General features: G+C 36.8%; 1 protein-coding gene across 2 annotated transcripts in view; it reads left to right on the forward strand.

Annotated features, from left to right (window-relative positions):
- Positions 1-21,795, forward strand: part of LOC145688258 (mucolipin-3-like) — an 89,750-nt gene that overhangs the window by 41,854 nt on the left and 26,101 nt on the right. For both annotated transcript variants that reach the window (XM_081762226.1, XM_081762225.1), the window contains exons 9-12: positions 6,429-6,536; positions 10,832-10,954; positions 14,547-14,753; positions 19,614-19,759. In XM_081762226.1, coding sequence (XP_081618352.1) covers positions 6,429-6,536; positions 10,832-10,954; positions 14,547-14,753; positions 19,614-19,759 — 584 coding nt within the window. The remainder of the gene's footprint in view (positions 1-6,428; positions 6,537-10,831; positions 10,955-14,546; positions 14,754-19,613; positions 19,760-21,795) is intronic.

The following is a 21,795-nucleotide window of genomic DNA, read 5'->3' on the forward strand; positions in this document are numbered from 1 at the left end:
ATAATAAGCTAATTTAAATTTTGTGTACAGATACGTAGTAGAATTGCTACTGAATTTTATTATTGCGTGCTATCGAGCAAATTTTGCAATATTTACCGTGTTTTGCGGGAAGCGTATATTTTAAATAATACAGAGGGGGCACAGTGACTAAGTGGTAGAGCGCTTACCGCTGGTGCGTGAGGTTTATGGTTCGATCCTCGGCCAAGTAAGTTTGTGGTGGACAACATCGTGTATCCGTGGGTTTTCTCGGAGTACTTCCGTTTCTCCCACAATTCATTCCACCAATTCTTCCATCATCATTCACTTGCCTTAATCATCCGCCTCCCTTAATCTAAAGGGCATAATAGTGGGACTTTAAATTGAAGGATTTCATTTTTTTCATTTCATTTCAATATAAAAAGAAAATAAGACTTGTCAGATGTTTTGAAATTAGAATTTCGATACCAAAGCATACTGGTTCAATAAATTAAGGCTGTGTAGTTTCGCCCAAGCTTCAAATTATGTCATACTATTATACTTCGTTTCATGTATATTAAAAGGTTGAGTTAGTTTACCTTTTTTTTTTTTTTTTTAACACTACTGTTAGTGCAGATTTTCATACAAAGATTTTTCCTTGATTGCTAAACCATTAGTCTTCTGAAAAATAATGATATACCTTTTTAAGAGTGAAGATAGTATTGTGCACATTATATTTTGGTAAGAAGTTAAATAGTACTTCTCTAAACGAAATATTAGGTTTAACATATCAGATTATGCCGTGTAAAATAAGAGATGGCCAATAAATGCAAGTGAATAATGGTGTAATTTGTGAAATTACAAAGAGGGAAGAAACCGAGAATATTCTCAAGAAAATGCATGAACACGAACGTTTTCCAGCCTGTAACTTGGAATAGACTCTCACATCAGACTTAATGCTTGACTTAAACCGTTTTCTCAAATAGTGGAGAATGGTGGTTCAGTGGTAAAGTGCTCACCTGTCGTGTAAATAGATTCGATTTATGTTTTGTGGTGAACAACTTTGTCTCCGTGGGTTTTAGGAGTTTTCTTCGGTTTACTCACATTTCCTTATTTCATCAAATCTTCCATTATTATTTATTTACATTTATTGTCTGTCTCCTGTAGCTTACAAGACTTAACTGTAGGACGGTAAGTTTAAGATTTTATTCCAGCTCCTCTTCCTACGATTCATTCCATGTAAGCTAATAGGCAACCAAAACGAACTCCTGTATTCTGGCCCTCTTTGCCATTGCGAAAAGGGGAAAGTTGATGACCTTACCAGCGAAGAAAAATTTTTGTAAAATATAAATTTCCACCTCAATTTGCTCGCACTTGCGCTTGCTGAGAAGCAATTGCTGCTCCTCTTAGCCACTGTCAAGCCCTGCTAATAACAAAAATTATGTTCAATTCTTTTATTTCAAGGATGTACTAATTGTTTATGCAAGATTTGATATGAGTCTTATTTTGATTTGATATTAGTTTGGTTTCTATAAATAAGAATTCATTCGTTATACAGGGTGTCCAAATGAAACCTCCTTGATTACAAATATTAATTGCATGAATACTATAAGTGCCAGAGAATAACGGTTTGCGGCATCTTGAAGAGCAACTCAATATATATGCACTTCTGTGTGGGCCCGTTAGTAGCTCTCAGAATGTCTAGTCGATATTCAGTCTTCCACAATGTGTTGTGTAGCATGTCCGGTGTGATCGAGTTGATGGCTTCTTCAATTTTGTGACGAAGAGCAGGAATATCACGTACAGGTGTGGCGTAGACTCTATCTTTGACATAGCTGCACAGGAATAAATCCATAGGAATTATGTCGGGAGATCGCAGTGGCCAAGGAGTGGGTCAATCGCTGTGAAAACGTTCGGTCACTAAGCCCCACGAACATCTAAACACCAGTGCGGTGGGGCACCATCTTGGTGGAATATCACGTTTAGCTGCAAAGGAAGTAGCTGTGGAAAAGCAAAGTGTTCAAGCATATCTAGATAAACGAGACCAGTTATTGTGTGCGCCATGAAGAAAAATTGTCCGATAATTCTGGCGCGTCCCAAAGCACGCCACGCACTCACTTTCTTGCTCTCTCTGACATATTCACGAACAACGTATGGGGGTTCGAAACCCCAAATGCGCATATTGTGACGATTCACCTTGCTTGATGTGTGAAAGATTGCCTAATCACTGAAAATCACCCTCCCCAAGTAATCGGGATTGTGCTGTTGTCATTTTTAGTCATGAACATCTGCAATAAATAAAAAAAATCATATAAACTTTGTTACTGAACACCTCCAACGGATAACAACAATTAACAATCAATAACAAAAATACTATTTTAATTGCTCTTCAAGATGCAGCAAACCGTTATTCTCTTGCGCTAATAGTTTACATGCCATTAATATTTGTACAGGGAGTTTTCATGTGGACACCCTGTAGTTTTTCATTTAACGGTAGGGGAGGTTGTGAGGAAAACTAATCCTGTTGAGTTTATATCTTCGTTTTAAGTTTCAAAGAATGTTTTGTTCTATGCAATTGGGTAATTGGATACATATACTATGGAAATTGCAAATATAGTGTGGATTTGGCGTGTATATTATACACAATGTCGTATGTAATATATATATATATATATATATATATATATATATATATATATATATACCAGGTTATCATAAAACAAGTATCGCTGTTCAGAGAACTCTGGAGACGTAACCGCTTGACAGAATGCAACCAAACTTGGTAGGGGTGTATTTGGAAACATGCAGAAGCGATTAGTGTAGAAAACAAAATTAGTTCAAATTTCCGCCACCAGAGGTAACTGTGGCGCTGTACAATGCCAAGGAAGTGCAGTGTGGGAGCAAAATGACACTAGTAATGCTATGAAAGACAGTAATGACCTCTCCTATGGGTCTCGTGGCAGTGATCATTAATGCTATTAATACCCCGAGGTGAATGGCGAATTTCCGGGAGGGGGCTTTTTGGCTGAAGCCTTCCTTTTAAATTCCTGGATATCTTACAACAACAAAGTTAAATGTTCGTCTGTCCTATGCTCACAAACTGCAAGCTTCCCGCACAATTCCAGGAAAAGATTAGCTTCAAATCTCGCCTTCAGAGGCTATTGTGGTGCTGTTTAGTGCCAAGTATGGTAAGTGCTGTAGGAAAGACAAATGATATTATTGATGTTTAATGAAAAAAAAAAAAAAAGAAAATCGTAAATATGTTCCCCGTGAGACGCGTGGCATTGATTTGTAGTCCTATTAATAATTCCGTGGTGTGGTGATGTGTTATGGGCGATGATGTGGGGTTCTGCACGAAGGCAGGTCTTTGACGTGAAGATCCCTGGGCAAAGTGAACCCATGATGTCGCCATTGCTTTAGTATAAGATGATGATGTTCTAAGGACGGGTCTTAAAATTTAATATGGGATTCAATCAACGTGTGTCTTGACCGAAAATCGAACCTGAGTCCCGTTGATCACAAGGCAAAGAGTGGAGGAAAAAAGAAGCCAAAATCAGACATTAGCAAGGTCAGAGCAGTTCACTTCTGGCACATGGTGACGCTTGAATCCTTATTACGGAAACTCGTGCAGGCGTGCGTAAGCATCTGTGTTATAGTGCAGTGCAAGACAAAGTTGCGAATGGAGTATCAAGAGAGAAACAACCATGGTGCTGACGTTACCAGAAAGAGCCTTGTTAGTGAAACTGTACTGTACCTTGAACAATAGTGCTGGTGCCGTTCGAGAATATCGCCGACAAAAGGGGTTATGTCGTGGTCACATTACACCATGTACGTGTAAAAAAAAAAAAAAAAAAAAAAAAAAAATGGTGGGAAAGTTTGAGGAGACCACCATGTTAGGGTTGAGACAAGGAAGAGGTCGTAAGAGTGTAACACAGGAAAAATCCAAATATTGCTACTGCCGTCGTGGAGAAATCCATGAGTAACAGTGGCGTGGTAAGTGCGAAGGCAGTGTGAAAACATCTGGACATGCCCTATAGAACTGTGGAAAATTCTGCGCAAAGTGCTGCATTGGTATCCTTACAAGGTAACAATGAAACATCAATTGCGTCCCGCAGATGACGGTGCTCGTATGACATTTGCATTTATATTTCGTGCACGCATCGAAGTGGACAATGCTTGGTCGTGGAATATTCTATGGAGTGATGAGGCTCACTTTTACCTACACGGGACTGTGAACACCTACAACTGTCGCATATGGGCTAGCGAGAACCCATATATAATACACGAAGTGCCCTTGCACTCCCCGAAAGTTACTGTCTGGCGTGGGTTTACTGCCCAGTTTATCCTCGGACCTTACTTCTTTGAGGACGATGCTCCAAACGGGCCAGTGACAAGGTCTATCACTTCTCAGAGGCATGACTACATGCTGACCACATTTGTTGTTCCACAGTTGCAGCAACGCAGGTGTCTCGAATCAACGGTTTTCATGCAGGACGGAGCGATACCACATGTGGCGCCCAACGTACAGCACATTCTTCGCGGTAGGGGCCGCGGTGGCTCAGTGGTAGAGCGTTCACCTCTGGTGCTTGGGGGTCCCGGGTTCGATCCCAGCCCCCGCCAAGTGAACTTTGTGGTGGACAAACACCGTGTGCGTGGGTTTTCTCGGGGTTCTCCCATTTCATCCCACTTTCTTCATTCCACCATTTCATTCATCATTCATCATCACCGTCTCCTTTAGCCTAACCGGCATAACCGTGGGACGTAAAACTCAAAGATTTCATTTCATTTTCATTTCACATTCTTCGCGAACACTTTACAGAAGACCGAATTGTTAGTCGTTGCTTTGCTTTTCCATGGCCAGCACGATCACCCGACTTAACTCCATGTGACTTTTGGTTGTGGGGGTACCTAAAAAGTTTAGTGTATCAGGGCCAAGTTCCGGCTCGGAACATTTTGCGTCAGAACATTATTCAACATGTCTAGGCTATTACTACAGATCAACTGCGTTCTGCAACTGACCATGCAGTAGATCGAATTCTCTTCATAGAACATCAGGATGGAGCTCACATTGAACAGTATTCTATATCTCACTCCGCATATGCAGATTAAGCCGTGAGTACACTGTGTTTATTGTGCTGTGCGTTTATTTGCTCAGTAAAGTGCTTCCCTCCCAATTCTGGCTTTTCACTTCCATTTTGCTTACGTTTCCCTTCTTACCCCGCCACTAAACCACAGACAGTGATGGAACAAAATTTTTGGAGGAGTTTCTCCACAAGGAACATTGTTTTTCGAAATCCTAGGCTCTGAGGGGGATATCGATGCTAATGAGCGTAAGAAAGATAACACCTACTTCCTTTGTTACTTAAGAAATCCCGGAAGTTTAAGAGGAGCCTAAGTCCACCACTGCCTGCGGGGTGTTCATAGTCTAACAATGCCATGAGACCCACAGGAGAGGCCAATACAGCCTTTCATAGCATTGCCTTTTACTAATGTCATTTTGCTTCCACGCTGCACTTACTTGACATTGTACAGCTCCACAATTACCTCTGGTGGCGAAAATTGGAACTAATTTTGTTTTCTACACCAATCGCTTCTGCATGTTTCCAAATATACTCCTACCAAGTTTGGTTGCATTCTGTTAAATGGTTACGTCTCCAGAGTTCTCTAAACAGCGATACTTATTTTATGATAACCTGGTATGTATTATTCTGGAATGTATATATTTATTTATAACAAATTGTAATGCGTATTCATAGTGCATTGCATATGTAGTGTTTAATCAAGTCAGAATTCATGTCTTGCAGTAAAAAAGAGTTTAAAATGAAAACGTGGTCTTCTTAGAGGATTAGACCAGAGATTTTTCTTTTTCTTTTTTTTTCTTTTTCTTTCTTTCTTTTTTTTTTTTTTTTAATGTAATTTGATTTGCCGTTTCCTGTTAACGCTCTTATATAACGTAGCCATACAGATTTCAGATACATTTACTGTTGGATTTCATATTACTATGCAATTGTTGTATGAATATAATATCCTTTCTGTTCCCAACCGTGTCATTGCTTATGCCATTCGAACATCATCTCACAACCCCGACCACCAAATAAACGAAAATGCTCAGCTAACTTTACAATTTTGTTACTTATAGCATTAGTACATATTACTGTAATAAAGTGTTTAAAAGAACATATGTGTTATTATAAAATGTATAACTAATTTTTTGTATACATTTAGTTAAATTCTTAACAAACGTGCAAGGATTGATGGCGTGAGAGAAACCTAATCATTTACGTTTATTAGATCCCGAGCAAGAGCGTTCTGAGGGAAATAGTTTGTTTTGATTGCGATGGGGGTAGGTAGTACGAATAGTAGTGCGTAGTGCGAATTCATTATAGAATAGTTTAGAAAGTGTCCTTCTATCGTTGATATATTTCACTGTTTCTAGTTCGTCTAACTCGTCAACATAAAATATATTATTTCAGCAATTTGCTGGAGATCAGTGGGATATTTGCAGTGTTCTTTTGGGAACAGGAAATCTTCTTGTCTGGTTTGGTGTTTTAAGATACCTAGGATTCTTCAAAACATATAATGTAAGTATAGCTGAAAACAACTCTATTAAGTTATCTTTACTTATTACTTGATGTAAATGTATGTGCACAATATGTTGTGAGCTAAAAATTGCGAAGACATAATTAGGATACATCATAATGTGCCAGAGGACTGATATTATGTTTTTGAAACTTCATTGGCACATTCACGAATTTCTATGTCGCATTAGTATTTCTGCTGACTATAAGATACCTGAACATATGACAGACAAACTCCAGCAATCAGTATACTGTCGATACTTGCGAGGAGAGTAAGAGATCTGTGCGGTATCTCTGTGGAAACCTTGAACTAAAATAGAATCGTTGACACGAAACTTTGTATAATGCCATTTTGGTTAAAAAACATAATATAGTGGCATCTTGTGCTTGATAGTCCACGTGTTAATAAGCATATACTTTTGGTGTAAATGGTAGCCAGAAAGTCTCGTAACATAGGAATAGGTAAATTCACAGAACATGTCCTATATGATCTTTCCTTTTAGGACAAGCGTGATTTTTGTGTATATAGTATCTTAATATAGTAAATGTTCCCGAAATCCCTCTTTGTGTACGCCAATGTGCGAAAGGGTATGTTTTTAAGGATATTGGATGTGAGTTGTCCTATTTACTTCAACTGTCCTTGCGATCCCTGTGCAGTTTTTTTATTTATTTATTTGATCCTGTTTTGGTACACAAGAAAATTGAATGTCTGTAGACCGAAAAACTCGATGGATTCAAGTTGGCTGAGCGCATAGCCCATTCCATGTTTTGAATCCAATGCCAAGAAAATTACAATCAAGTCAAATGATATCCTGCGCTGGCATAGCATGGGGAGGACCTAGAGTATGTATTGTCGGCGAATCATTAGTAACAATTTAATTGAAACTAAATAGACTGATGTCACAGTCCCACCAATACCACACCAAACCATCAAACGTGGTGAATCTTACTGTTTGGATAATGTAACCAGTGAGAGTTCTCACGCTTCCAGTAACGAAGTTTCTGAGCATTTACTCCCGCTATTTAGATAGAAATTATCATAATCCGAGGAAAAAAAAAAAGAAAAAAAAAAACCCACGTGTGAAGGAAAGGATAATTGCATTTCTTCTAATAACCAGTGATAGATTTTCTCCCTACGATCAGGATCGTAGTTTGTCATATGATGTAGTAGTATCTCGTAGAAATGATCACTTAAAGATTACCTGAATGATAGACTATGGAATGTCGGTTTCCTTGATCGTTCGGTGCACTTACTTTAAGGACTGCAGTGATTTTTGCAATGAGTGGTTCCTTCATTTTTCCATGGACATGATTTTTTTTTCTGTCCACGGAAAATCTGCCACTGTAGTTTTGTGCTTTGAAGCTTTTTACTTTAGAAGTAATCTACTAACTCACCTTAAGATACTGGTTGGCAGTCAGGGATTGTCTGTTGATCTGAGAACAACTCGAACGGAGTGTGTACTTCAGGCCGGATAAAGGAAAATTTAACACTTTATTTTTGAATATTTCCTTTCTCTCTGGGAACGTTTTCTGCATTCTGGATCCTTTCGTTTACATCTCGTATTATAGTATTTGCTATTGTAGTGTTTCAATTTAAAACGAAATAATAATAATAATAATAATAATAATAATAATAATAATAATAATAATAATAATAATAATAATAATAATAATAATAATATGCTCTATTTATTGTGCTAAGAACAGCGATCAGCAGATGTACAACATTGTCAAAATCATACATTTGAAAACAAAAAGAAATCATATTTATTACAGGTTGACTTCTTATTTTATGAACTATGCTTAGTACAATTACTTTAACTATGCTTAATAGCATACTTCATTCCTTGTCTTGTTCTAATATTACGAACTTCCAATAAAATGTTTTATATTATATAAATGCTGGACAATTTATTATTTTCAAAATTCTGTACTAGTGTCCGATCATGTAACGCGTTCATTTTTCACTAGGTCAAATTTTAAAAATAATAATCATTGTTCGTAATTACAATCGCTAAAATCGTTTCTGATTTTAAAATACAAGTACTTGATAAATCCCCTTCGTATTTGCTCTCGGTTTTGAGAATGGATTTCCAAGAGTTCCATACCGGACGTGCATTCTAAGTGGTCTTACAAAAACCTTGTGCAATGAAATATATGCGTCCATATTGTTAACCTTTAAACGCCGGCCAGGGATTTTGACCAAATCATAGGCTCTGACGTTAGGAATCCTGGTGACCTCCCTAATCATTACAGAGTCATGATTCATACATCGTTGTAAAGCTTATAAATCCCCAATTCGAACGAGGTAACACTTCGTAACACGAATAAAGCCAATTCCCGCTTTATTCGTAGAACAAGAAGAAAAAGAGAAAAAACGCGGGGGAAAAAATAGAATTTGAAAGGCTCTGGCAACCCTTAGAATCACCCTACGCTGACAAAATGAAGCTCATGTGTAGGCAACACACTTGTGACAATAATATGCAAAAATGGTAGCCGTTGTTGCAATACAAAGCGAGATAAAAATTCAGAACCAAATTTCTAATAAAAATACCATGTATATCATTTTCGAAGGCGGGTTACAGACCTTCAGGTTGTCAGCCCTGGTGACTCCCCTAATTATCACAGAGTCATGATTCATACATCGTTAGAAAGCTTATAAATCACACTTTCCAACGAGGTAACACTTGTGCAATTCCCGCTGTATTCGTAGAAGAAGAAGAAGAGAGAGAAAAAAATCCGGAAAAATAAAAAAAAATAGAATTTGGGAGGCCCTGGCAACACTTACAATCACCCTACTCTGACGAAATGAAGCTCATGTGTAGGCAACACACTTGTGACAATAATATGCAAAGTTGATAGCCATTGCTGCAATACAAAACGAGATAAAATTCAGAACAAAATTCCTAATATAAACCATGTATATCATTTTCGAAGGGCGGTTGCAGACTTTCACGGGATGAGGGAGGGTGGAGGTGGAAGAGGGTGGTTGGCAAGACTACTACTGCTTAGTTATTCGGAATTCGCCGGCGGCAAAGTGACATTTGTTATTTTCCACTTGTCGACAATGACCCAGACTCCAATAAAAGCAACTTGGTTGGTATTTTTACAAATGAAGGGGGAAGGGTGAATTTTGGGGGAAAATAAATCATGTGGTATTTTTCTTATTACAGGCAATTATTGTGAGTGTGTGCGTATGTGTGTGTACACTAAAATAGAATTTTTGTGTTATACTGAACAGAAAATAATATTAAATTAGTTTTATATTGAAAAAAAAAAAAAAAAAAAATACGTAGAAGAACGATTCATTAAATTTCACATTCACCCCCCTCCCTCCCGACCATAGTACCACGTTATGTGCACACCACTTTCTTCAGTATTGTCCGTAGAACAAACCACAATAAGAATTATGATTTTACACCAATTCAGTGAAAAGATATCTTATATGAAACCGTCCAGAAAGGTAAATGTAATTTTATCAAAAAAAAAAAAAGTGATTTTGAAGGAAGGGTATTAGTGTGTAGTGGACTACTTCATTGTTTACCATACCAATTTTTATGACTGTTCCTCTAAGGGGGAGGGGGTTGCCCCCAAAAAAACAAAAAGAAAATAACACGAATTTTACCCTCTCTCCCTCTGCGGTGGTACCCCATCCTTCTCGAATACATTGATAACAAAATTATCTTCGTGTCTTAATTAGGGGCTGAGCTATGAAGGTTTAAAGCAATGACGCAGGGGTGTGTCAATAGGCGTTTAAAGGTGAAAATTCTTGTGCGGAAGTAATAAAAATTCTATAAATTTCATGACATCTCTGGTTATTACCTTTACATGTTAATCAAACTTTTTTTTTTTTTTTTTTTTTTTTTTTGTCAAGTGTTACACCTAAGTCTTTTAGAGTTATAATTTTTTTCCTAAGTTGACTTCATTTATACAATATCTGGTTACCACATAACAAAGCAACTTACCTTGTGCTTCCGCCTTCCTTTTTGAATACTTCCTTCCTCTGGGAACGTCGTCAGCACCATTTTTGCTGCATTATTAGATACTTTCATTTACATCTTTCCTTTACATCTCGATGACTGGCCTGAAAAAGTTGTTGCATCTTCTCGATCGAATATCTCTACCGGGAATCGAACCCTGCTCTCACCAAAGGCGAAAGTGTTAGCGATTACGCTACGGGGGTTCACAAGAAGTGCTTAACATGAATTGAATATCATCTGAACAGAATCATACCTACGCCTTATGGCAATGACATTGGTTATATGTTAGTGAATTCAGTTTTCTTTTCTTCGTTTCAGGTTTTGATTTTGACTATGAAGAGAGCAACACCAAATGTAGCTCGGTTTCTGCTGTGTGCAACTTTGATATATGCCGGCTTTACGTTCTGTGGATGGTTAATACTTGGTCCATATCACATGAAAGTAAGTCACAGGTTATTGTTGTATTTTATAAACAATGTAGATATTATAGAATTCTATATAATGTTAAATAATATGTATGCAAGAAAGTAACAATTACTAGGATCCTCTGTGGAAAGTATAGATTGGTTAGGGTTTGTTTTTGAAAAGATTTGTCTTCTAATTGTTTCAGTACTTTTCGTCCTTTTATCAAACAGTATTTTTTTTCTTCTACTTGCAAAATTAGTTAGAGATGACTGTCAAACTGAAACTTGAATGAAAACATTTCTGAATCTTTTGTCGCGTTTTCAGATTATTACAGCCAGGCTGCTGTAACTCAGTGGTGAGCGCTCAACTTTGGCACATGGGGCCGTTCGTTCGATCGCACTCCCGACAAGTGGACTTTGTGGCGGACAAACCCGTATTCGTGGGTTTTCTGAGGGTTCTCCCACTTTGCCCATTCCATCATTATCATCTGCGTCTCCCTTAGCTTCAGTGCATAACGTGGGACGTTAAATAAATATGGTCGGGTGGCATAGTCGAGCGGTTTACGACATTTAGGCTGGCGGTCGCGAAACCTGTCTGTTACGGGTTCGAATCTCGCTTAGGGCATGGATGTTACTTATTATTCTTCCATCGTTCAATTCATTATCATCGTTTATGTACCGTTGTTTCCTTTAGCCTGAAGATCACAAGCATGGAACATAGGTAAATAAATAATTTGAAAGTCTTAAGACAACCTTTACTCAGAAAAGTAAAAATGCTTGTCTGACAACAAACTACTCTGTGCAAAGAGGATCCTGTTAATGTATTCATAAGGCCAGGTATAAAATTCAACCTTTCTATGTGGTCGGGAAGCACGGTGGCTCAATGGTAGAGCGCTTACCTCTGGTGCGTGGGATCGCTAGTTCGATTCTCGGGCAAGTAAGTTTGGTGGACAGCATCGTGTCCTTGGGTTTCCTCTCTCTTCCACATTCCACCAATTCTTCTATCATCGTTCACTTGCTTTAATCATCATCTAGCCTGAAGGACATAATTGTGGGACGTTAAGCTGAAAGATTTCATTTCATTTCCTTCTATGTGGTCATCGACCTGTCTGTGAGATTATCCTGTGTTATGAAATCGTATTTTGTACGACTGCCACTTGTAGGTTTACAAAATTCGACCATGGATGCCTTACTGACACTACACTTTGCTGATAAACGTCATGTGCTTGTCATTGGACATTTGGCAAAGAATGTCAGGACCTTATGGACGTTTTCTCGTAAGTAGCCATTTTCAGACGGCTTCTGCGAGGGCTGTCCGCCACATTCTTTGTTTTGCGGAGCTTCGTTGTGGAAAATGGACGGTGTCATGGGATAAGATCCCTTCCGGGGTGTCTGTTCTTGAAATCGTTGACACAGAAGTTGCATTTTCCAACCGTTAGGATCACCTCAATTATGTCTTGCATTGTCAGAATCATTGTTCTTTATCTGCAATAAACACAAATGGTGCCAACTTTTAAGTGTAAATAACCTTTACAGCTATCAAGAACATAATTATCATTTTACATTTTTGAAAGATAAAAATGTGTTCCATACCGCACTTGATATTCCTTGCTATTTACAAAATGCTACGTCTATCTAATATGGCGGATTTCAAGATGGCAGTCATGACTCGGAAGAACTCTAAAATATAGGCCCTTAATTCAATTTACCTCGTAACCTCATCCGTAGCGTTTGGAGAGAAGAACAAGTTTTTCTTGTAACTCTTTGAATTACCTAATTTACGAAAATCTTTCTTTTCAGACTTAGTTGTAAGTTCATACAGTGAAATCTCCCTTAACAGGCATCTCTCAACATTGGGTACCTCCATAATATGGACAATCATTTTTGTCGCGGCAATATTATGTTTATTCTTATTGGAGAACCTTCATTTTTACGGACATGGGCATTCTACCTTTACCCCAAACTTTTTAGAAACATCTTTATAACGGACAGGAATTATTGTCACCTAATACGTATTTAGTTAGTGCTTTATCCAGTCTTCTCGATTTCGGGGGAAGGTGGAGGAATCTAAAGCTCTAGGGAGGATACCATATTCATCATCTACATGCTACATCTATTTGTTAAAAAAGGGGGTAGGACCCCCTTCCTTCCTCCCTAACATGTCTGTATAAACGCTACGGTTAGCACAGAAAATACTTTATGCAGTTTGGAAACTAGTTCCTTTAATTGATCCTTTCAACTAATCCTGCAGTTACAAGTAGATTTAAGTGGATTTCTATCAGAAACTAGTGTTCGCAGAATTACACGGCAAGTAGCTATTGCATACATTTTCCCAAGAAATTCATAATCCGTCGTGATTCGTTAGTTCTGTCTCCATTTTTAGTATTTAATGAGAATGTTGCATGTTCTTATTGGGTTTACTTTACTCTTGATACAGTCAGTAAGAGAATTAAGGAACTTTTATCCAAGTAAGACTTGCACTTGAGAAGAATATTATCACTGGACCATTATATTTTTCAGTAACAACCATATAAACACATCTTCCAGCGATGCTTGTATATTTTTACAGAGGGGGATTTTCCCCTTATTCCCCCAGTAATTTGAAGATGTAAGTACTGTGATTTTTTTGTACTCTCTCTGTAACGCACATTTCTCATTTACGGACAAATAATTATATCCCATTGTTGTCCGTTTTCGAGAGATTTCACTGTAGTAGGAATAAAGATTGGTGCTGAACTGTCCGTTAACAAAAAACGCATATTATATTTGATCTGGCTATTTTTCAAATACCTTTTTTTTCCTTTAAAATTTAAAAAATGAAATTTCTAGTTTTACGTCACACGGGTATGCTCTTTAGGCTAAAGGAGACTGACAATTAATAAAGGTGAATGATGATGAAAGAATTGGTGGAATGAGAAAGTGGGAAGAACCCCCAGAATAGCAGTGGACACAATGTTGTTCACCACAAATTCGCTTGATCTGTGATCGAACCATTTATATCTAGGAGGGGAGCGCTCTACTATCGAGTCACTCTTTTAAACTTAGAGAGTAGTATAATTTAACGACCAATATGACCTAAAATATGTTAGGATCTGGCTTTTAATTGGTACATGTTATCCTTTTGTTTGGAGGCTTTACGGTGAAAAGGAGGAACATAAATCTATGGCTCCTTAAGCTATTGATTTTATACAGACTGCCGAAAAACCAACGAGCTAAATTGAGGAGGCGGTTCTTTAATTTACAAAAGAGGAAGTTCTAATAAACTGGAATGAAAACACTCCTTTCAGAATTATAAGTTATCAAAAGTCTTCTTGAGTATCGGGACTTTCCTTTCTCATGGACGCCTATTGCTTCGGCTTGTTTCGGTTCCAAAACCGAGTTATTTAGGAGAAACTCCAGTTACAGCTCGTCACTTTCTTTGAACGAGACATGGAAAGGCTATTAAAGTGCAGTGATGAAGCTTCACTTCGAGAGTAATTTGAAATTTGATTAGTAGTGTAAAATATTGATCAAGAAGTCACAACTCTATGACAAAATCATGAATTAGGACTGAGTTCTAGGATTAATTTCTATAAATATATGTAATAATATTAATAATAATAATCATAATCATAATCATTTACTTTCAGTTCCGCTCACTATCAAGCACGTCTGAGTGTCTCTTCTCGCTCATTAATGGAGATGATATGTTCGCCACATTCTCCGTTATGTCAACGAAGTCTGCCTTGCTTTGGTGGTATAGTCGCATATATCTATACTCCTTTATCAGTCTTTTTATTTATGTGGTGCTGAGCTTGTTCATATCACTTATTATGGATGCTTATGAAACGATCAAAGTAAGTGAAATTTTCACTAGTAATATCTGTATTCAGAGGTTTTATTTTATTTTGTTATTTTTTAAATATACCTTGGTCGGAATGAAAGTAAATTCAATGTTCTTATTCATATTTAGTTGCATTAAGGTAGTTATTACAGTCTTTCGAAATATATATTAGTATATTTATTTTCAAGTAAAAATTCAATTTGTAAGTTAAACTACACATTTATATATATATATATATATATATATATATATATATATATATATATATATATATAACTAAAAATAAAAATAAAGGACTAATATAAAACGGTAAATATTTGTGTAAAACCTTTGGGAAAGATCAGGTGGTGGTCGCAGTGCGATGTTCACCTAGCGGTGTGAGGAGTTGTAGAATTGCTTGAGTGAAAGAAGTACTTACTGGGTTTCGGTCAACTAAACAAGAAACAACAACGATGAAATTCGAGATATGCTGACTACATGTTCACCAGTTTTAAATCTCCTGCTGGTCGTCGTAGGATTTTCGAAGCTTCGTGCCAGGGACTTTAGTTTAGTTGAATATGTAAGCAAGTAAGGAGAAAGAAAGAAAGAAAGAAAAGAGAAAAAAATGTCTAAAATTACTACACCTGAGAACGAAAGTTTTTTCTAAAGCCAAATTCTGCCTTCTTTGTGATCTTTTCACAGTTTCAAGATGCTAATTTTATTTCTGATATAAGGTATTGTTGCAAGGCTAGTATGTACACTGCTGCTCATGGAAATTTAAGCACCAAGAAGGAGTGACGAAAATGTATCCAAATTCACAGGATTTGTTGGACAGGATATGACTCACGATAATTTCAGCGGGATGGCACATGCAATGCGCGTAATAGTATCAATAGACTGCAATAAGGCGGTTTGCGCAACATTCAAGTAGTGCAACGTGTAACTGAAAATTGAAAACATATGAGTAGGCGTTACTATGCTCCCTTGACGTCAAAGGGTACGGGGCCGCATGGTTGGCTCACGATAACACAGCTTCTGCTATCAGAATTGATGCACAGCATGGCGTCATGATGTGTATATAGAAGAAGTTGACAGAAGGGATCCGTACGCAGCGATGATAACCGCACATCCTGAACACACTACGGGATAACATACATTTTATTCACATTACTGTGATGGATCGTACAATGTTGTCCCCGTATTAGGTTGACGCTGAAGCACAGTATGCTTGAATACTGTACTAGCGGCACGTAGCCTTTGCGTCGGCTTCCTTTGAACTAGAATCATAAACGCTTTGGGATACATTGGGCGTGTGAAATGATCGTTGGTGTGATAGTAGCATACGATTGTGTTCTTGAACGAGTCTTCCTTTGTTAATAAGCACATACGCGTTAGGCGCTATCGTGATTATCACAATTTGTCACACGCATTCTCGAGCATCACAGCGACCTGATCAATGCCAAATCACATGTATCCTGGAATATGCAAGGCTGCTTCGAGGAATGACGTGCACCATTTTCCTTGTCTTCATTTTCGTCTGGCAACTCATAAGTGGGATATTGTTGTTCGACACCTTGTTCATCAGGATCTTCTAACAGACAGTGTCGATTTCTTGTTCATTCGCTACCGTTAGCGCTGGAGATGATTTCTTAGCAACACATTGAGTGCCTGTTTGATTCGATACCACAGCTTGTTGGTTCCATGTCATACTAATTTATCGAAGTCAGAATTGTACAATTCTGAATTGTAGTGATTTCTGTAAAGTCATATAACGAACCTGTATTCATGTGCTTTAAATTTCATTCCACGCTCACGTTTATTTCTTCGTGTTGCAATTTCCACAAATAATAGTTTCTATTCATAACTATATGATATTTCTTGTGTCAATTATTTATATATGTTTAAAACGATAGTGCTTAGTTATATGAGTCCTGAGGCTCAAGTTCACTTAATAATGTGGTATTATTGTTAAATAAGTGAGTGAGTTCCGTTTCACAGTGTGAAACTACGGTAGACTTCCAAATCATGCGAATTCAATACTCGAACTTGAAGTAATACATCTAGAATTATTGCTTGCAGATCAAAGACATAATCTGTTCCTCGGACGCTGAATCCATACCAAAAAGCCATACTCGATATCACTTAGAAAGCCATTACTCTGTTTATTTTATCGTGATGGCAATGGTTAAATTGAACCACTTTCGGTTTGAATGGTGGATTAAGAAACAAGATAGATCCTACTCTTGGAAAGCTGAATCGATTGCAAAACACAGCTTCTCCATATCTCTTAGTGTTTGCTGTACAGAAATCCGTATTGAAACTGGAAGTAATAGAAAATTTCAATCGATTCCGCTTTCGGTAGAGTTGCTAACTGTGATGATTTGTTCCTTTGAGACCTTGAATCGATTGCAGAAAACAGCATGTCGCTATCCATTACCATTTTGTTCTATAGCGGTTAATGTTTAAACCGAAAGTGTCTAATTTGAACCACTTACGGTTTTAATATAACGTTATTGGAGAAGACGAAACTATTGTTGGTATGCTGAATCGATTGCAAAAAAACCGCATCTCGATATCCCTTACCGTTTTTGCTCTAATGAAACCAATATTCAAACCGGAAGTAATAATAAATCTCAACCACTTCCGGCTTTGGTAGTGAGTTGTGGGATGTGGTGGTATATTCTCTTGACACAGTGAATCGATTGCAGAAAGCACTTGTAGCTATATAATACAATTTTTCTTCTATATCGATACATGATGAACCCGGAGATGGTCAACTTAAACCACTTATGGCTTGAATAGAGGGATAACTATGGAGGTAAAACATGTTCTTGGGACGTTGAATCGATTCCAAAAAAACGCATCTCAATATATCTTACCGTTTTTTTTAAAATTAGTATTGAAACTGGAAAAATAGTAAATTTGAACAACTTCCGGGATTGGTAGTGTATTGCGAATATTCATGATATCTAGTCTTGAGACGCTGATTCATTTAAAAAAAAAAAAAAAAAAAAAAAAAAAAAACTTGTCGCTATCTGTTACTGCTTTTGTTATATGACAACAAACGTTGAAAACGGAAATGGTTAATTTAAAGAACTTCCGGTTTAATGGAGGGCTAGTGGAGGAGACGAAACATTTTTGGGACGCTGAAACGATTGCAGAAAACCGTATGTCGCTATCCATTATCATTTCGTTTTATAGCGATAAAGGTTGAAACCTAAAGTGGCTAATTTGAACCATTTCCGGTTTGAATAGAAGGCTGTTAGAGAAGACAAAATTATTCTTAGGAAGCCGAATCAATTGCAAAAAAAAAAAAAAAAAAAAAAAAATGCTTCTCGATATTTCTTACCGTTTTTTCTCTAATGAAATCCGTATTGAAATTGTAATTAGTGGTAAATTTGAATCATTTCGGTTTTCGTGGTGTATTGCGGATTGTGATTATATGCTCACTTAAAATACTGAATAGATTGTAGAGAACCGCAAGTGGATAGGTATTACCAGTTTTGTTCTATGACGATGTGTTGAAATCGAAAATTGTTAATTTGAACAACTTCCGGTTTATATAGAGAGCTACCGGAGGAAATGAAACCTATTCTTTGGACGCTGAATCGATTTAAAATATATATATATATATATATATATATATATATATATATATATATATATATATATATATATAATATATTTCGATATATCCCACCATGTTTGCTCTGTGGAAATCAGTATTGAACCGGAGGTAATAGTAAATCGGAACTAATTTTGGCTTCAGTAGAGTGTTACGGATAGTCCTGCTATGTTGTCTTGAAACGCTGAAGAGCTCCCTCGTGAGTAAGCGATTAGTATACCATCTTTGGCGTGGGAGACCCAGTTCGATTCCCGACGGAAGCTCATGTGATTCGAATCCCACGTTAAGCTGTAGGCCAACGTCTCATAGCCTCGCTACTGAAAGGGACGCTAAACTGATAATCAATCAATCAATTGAAACGCCGAATCGTTTGCAAGAAACTTTCTTCTCCTTACGTTTTTTCGTTCTACGGCGATAAATGTTGATACCCGAAATGGCTTATTAGTACCACTTCCGGTTTGAATAGAGGATTAACGGAGCAGCTGGAACCTATTCATGGGACTGAATCAATTGCAGGAAATCTCTTACCTGTTTTGCACTGGTACCTGTCAACAGATGGACAGAGCCGTTCTATAAGACTTCCGATACTTATGCATAGTTCGGAAATCTAAAACAGAAACAGTGCTGTAGGAGATTTGTTCAGTGACCACGCACTCAGCTAAACTTGCACTGCCGAGACGATTAGATCCCTTAACGACCAAAACATTGTGGTGTATTATTATTATTCAGCAATAAATATGTGTTGCTTTTTCTCAGGTGATGAACAGAGGTAGATTTCATGTACATTCGTCAATCCTTTAATTAAAGCGAATAATTTTGAAAGTTGTGGTTCTATTAAAGACGTGCTACTATATTCTTTAAACTACAAAGTTAATCGCTTATTTATTTTTATTGAACATCCCGTAGTTGAAATCTGAATAGGATATGTCATAATAAAATCAATACAATCTCTGGTTTCATGACCCAACATTGACATAGTTTATTTAGATGTAAATTTCTAAAACTAAGTAGCTTGACTAGCAATGGTAATAAAATATACTTTAGCTTAATAAAATTGTAAAATATTTTGTAGTATTTTATTTATTTATTTATTATTATTTTATTTATTTTTCAAGTAACTCGTTTCATCATGTCTATCGCCCATATATACGTAAATGTTATAGAGGTCGCAGCGCATCTTTCATTAAGGGATGCGACATATTAAGTATCTTTATGCGTATTTCTGGTATATTTTGTATTCATTCATTTACCATTTGTTGTGTATTCCAGCTGTATTATACGGAAGGATTTCCTAAGAGTGATCTCCATGTGTTTATTTCACGTTGTACTGATGAGGCAAGTAGTGGAATTTACAGAAACGAATCCACATCGTCACTAACAGACATAATTGACAAATTAGCATGTTGTTGCAAAAAGTGAGTATCTGCACTAAATCGTAGTTAAATCGATTTATTGTATCTGTAGATTTAAAGCTTATTAGAACAAAGAGCCATATTGAAAATTACCATTTTCTGATAAACCCAATTTATTAGTGGACATCAACAATCTTCGTGAAGGTACTGCCCTACTCAATGTGAAATCTGGATTCAAAACATATAGATAGTTTGGTTTTCGTTAATTATTGAGATTTAAAAAAAAAATCGAGAATTATAAGAAACATATTTAGAAAACAAACTTAAGGGGGAGGAGGAGAGGAAGAGATTCACACTTGTTCCGCAAATCAAAATGGAAGTTCGATACACAAATAAATAGTTTGTTTTCCGTTGCTTATTGATTTTTTTAAAGGTAAAAATAGTTTATTTAGACAAATATAAAGAAATATTTTAGAAACAAACTTGTCATGGGGGATTCACGTTACACCCTCAAATTAACCCTTTCGCTCTTGTGCTCGTATGTTGGTGTGCAAATTCCAGCTTCATGGCTGTTTAGTGCATTTTTAAAAGATGTATATCAGGTAGTGAAATAAAGATAGACATGCGAAATACCTGGTAAATTAATCTTCAGACATTCGATTTTAAGATGAATACATGGAATTGCTACAATATTACTTTAAGTAATGTCTTTCACTTACACACACACAAAAAGAAAGAAGAAAAAATAAAACTTTTACATCAGAAACATAATGTGGAAAGGTACAAAAAAAAAATGCCTATTATTGTTATCATTGAGTGAAATTACTACAAACTTGTATGAAAAGTTTGCAAAAATACACGGAAAGAGCTTTTACGAGTAAAAAGCAACGTTTGCTTTTGTGTAGTTCAGATTGAAACAGTTTTCTGCACAGAGCAATACCACAGGTGAACAAATCATTTTTTTTTTCCTAGGTGCGAGCCGGAATAAGATTTCCAAACAATAGACAACCGACCATCACCCGCGATAGGTAACTGAGAGACTCATACGTATTACCTGATCTAGACTTGGATTTAGGATTAAAAGTATTCGGTTGTTTTTCATGTTATTGATTGTTGCGAGGTAAGAATCATCTTTTTCGGAAAACATAAAGAAATATACCATACAAACGACCTCAGGAACGCTGGGGAAGCTTCCCGCTAGCCTTCCAATTTAAAATAGGAATTCAAAACATACACATATAATTTGTTTTTCGTAGTTATTGGATATTTTCGAATGCAAAATGTTTGTTTCGAAAAATATACATATATGTACAAAACAAACCTGATTGCTTCCAGCAAATTAAAATAGCCACTCTAAACACACAGAAATCGTTGCTTTTCGTTAGTTATTCATTACTTTGAGATAAGAAAAATGTTTTATTTCCAAGGACACGAAAAAGGTGAAGGGTAGCCTTTTATCGTAACAGCCGAGGTGGCTCATGACGATGTGGAAATAAGGCTCCACACTTTCTTCACTTCGACATTTACAGCAGTGTAGTCTCACTAATTTTACGCAGGTAAGTATTACAAGGCTGCGTGAACCCTTAAGCTGCTTTGGAACGAGATTAGAAGGAGTAAAAAATTGTTAGGTTACTAATTAAACAGCTCTGGCATAGGTTGTAATTATAATGCAGACACGAGTTATACCTCGTTCGAATTGCAAATATCCATGCTTTAAAACGGTGTATATGTTACATATATGTATCACAGGAGGCATGGTAGAAACAAGACAAGGTAAGTTCATCAGCGAACGCGTTTGCGTCCTAATCGCAATGACGTCACCTTCGACACACGCTCGGGATAGGAGTCGCGCTGTCGTCTGTTTGCTGCCGTGACTTTAAGATATCTATTTACTATTTCTAATTTAGATGTCTATTATATTACTGGAGTTTTATTCCGGCATCGGAATATATTTTATTTTTTTAAAAATGCACATAGAATGAAAGGTAGGATAAATCAAGTATTTCAATAAAGAATCAAACTTTCACCTCTCTTTGTAGACAAGTTACCCGACAACCTCTGAAGTGTTATCCGTGTTTTTTTTCTTTCTTAAATGGTAT

The sequence above is a fragment of the Thermobia domestica genome, chromosome 6, assembly GCF_964235325.1.
Source record: "Thermobia domestica chromosome 6, izTheDome1.hap1.1, whole genome shotgun sequence".
Lineage (NCBI taxonomy): Eukaryota > Metazoa > Arthropoda > Insecta > Zygentoma > Lepismatidae > Thermobia > Thermobia domestica.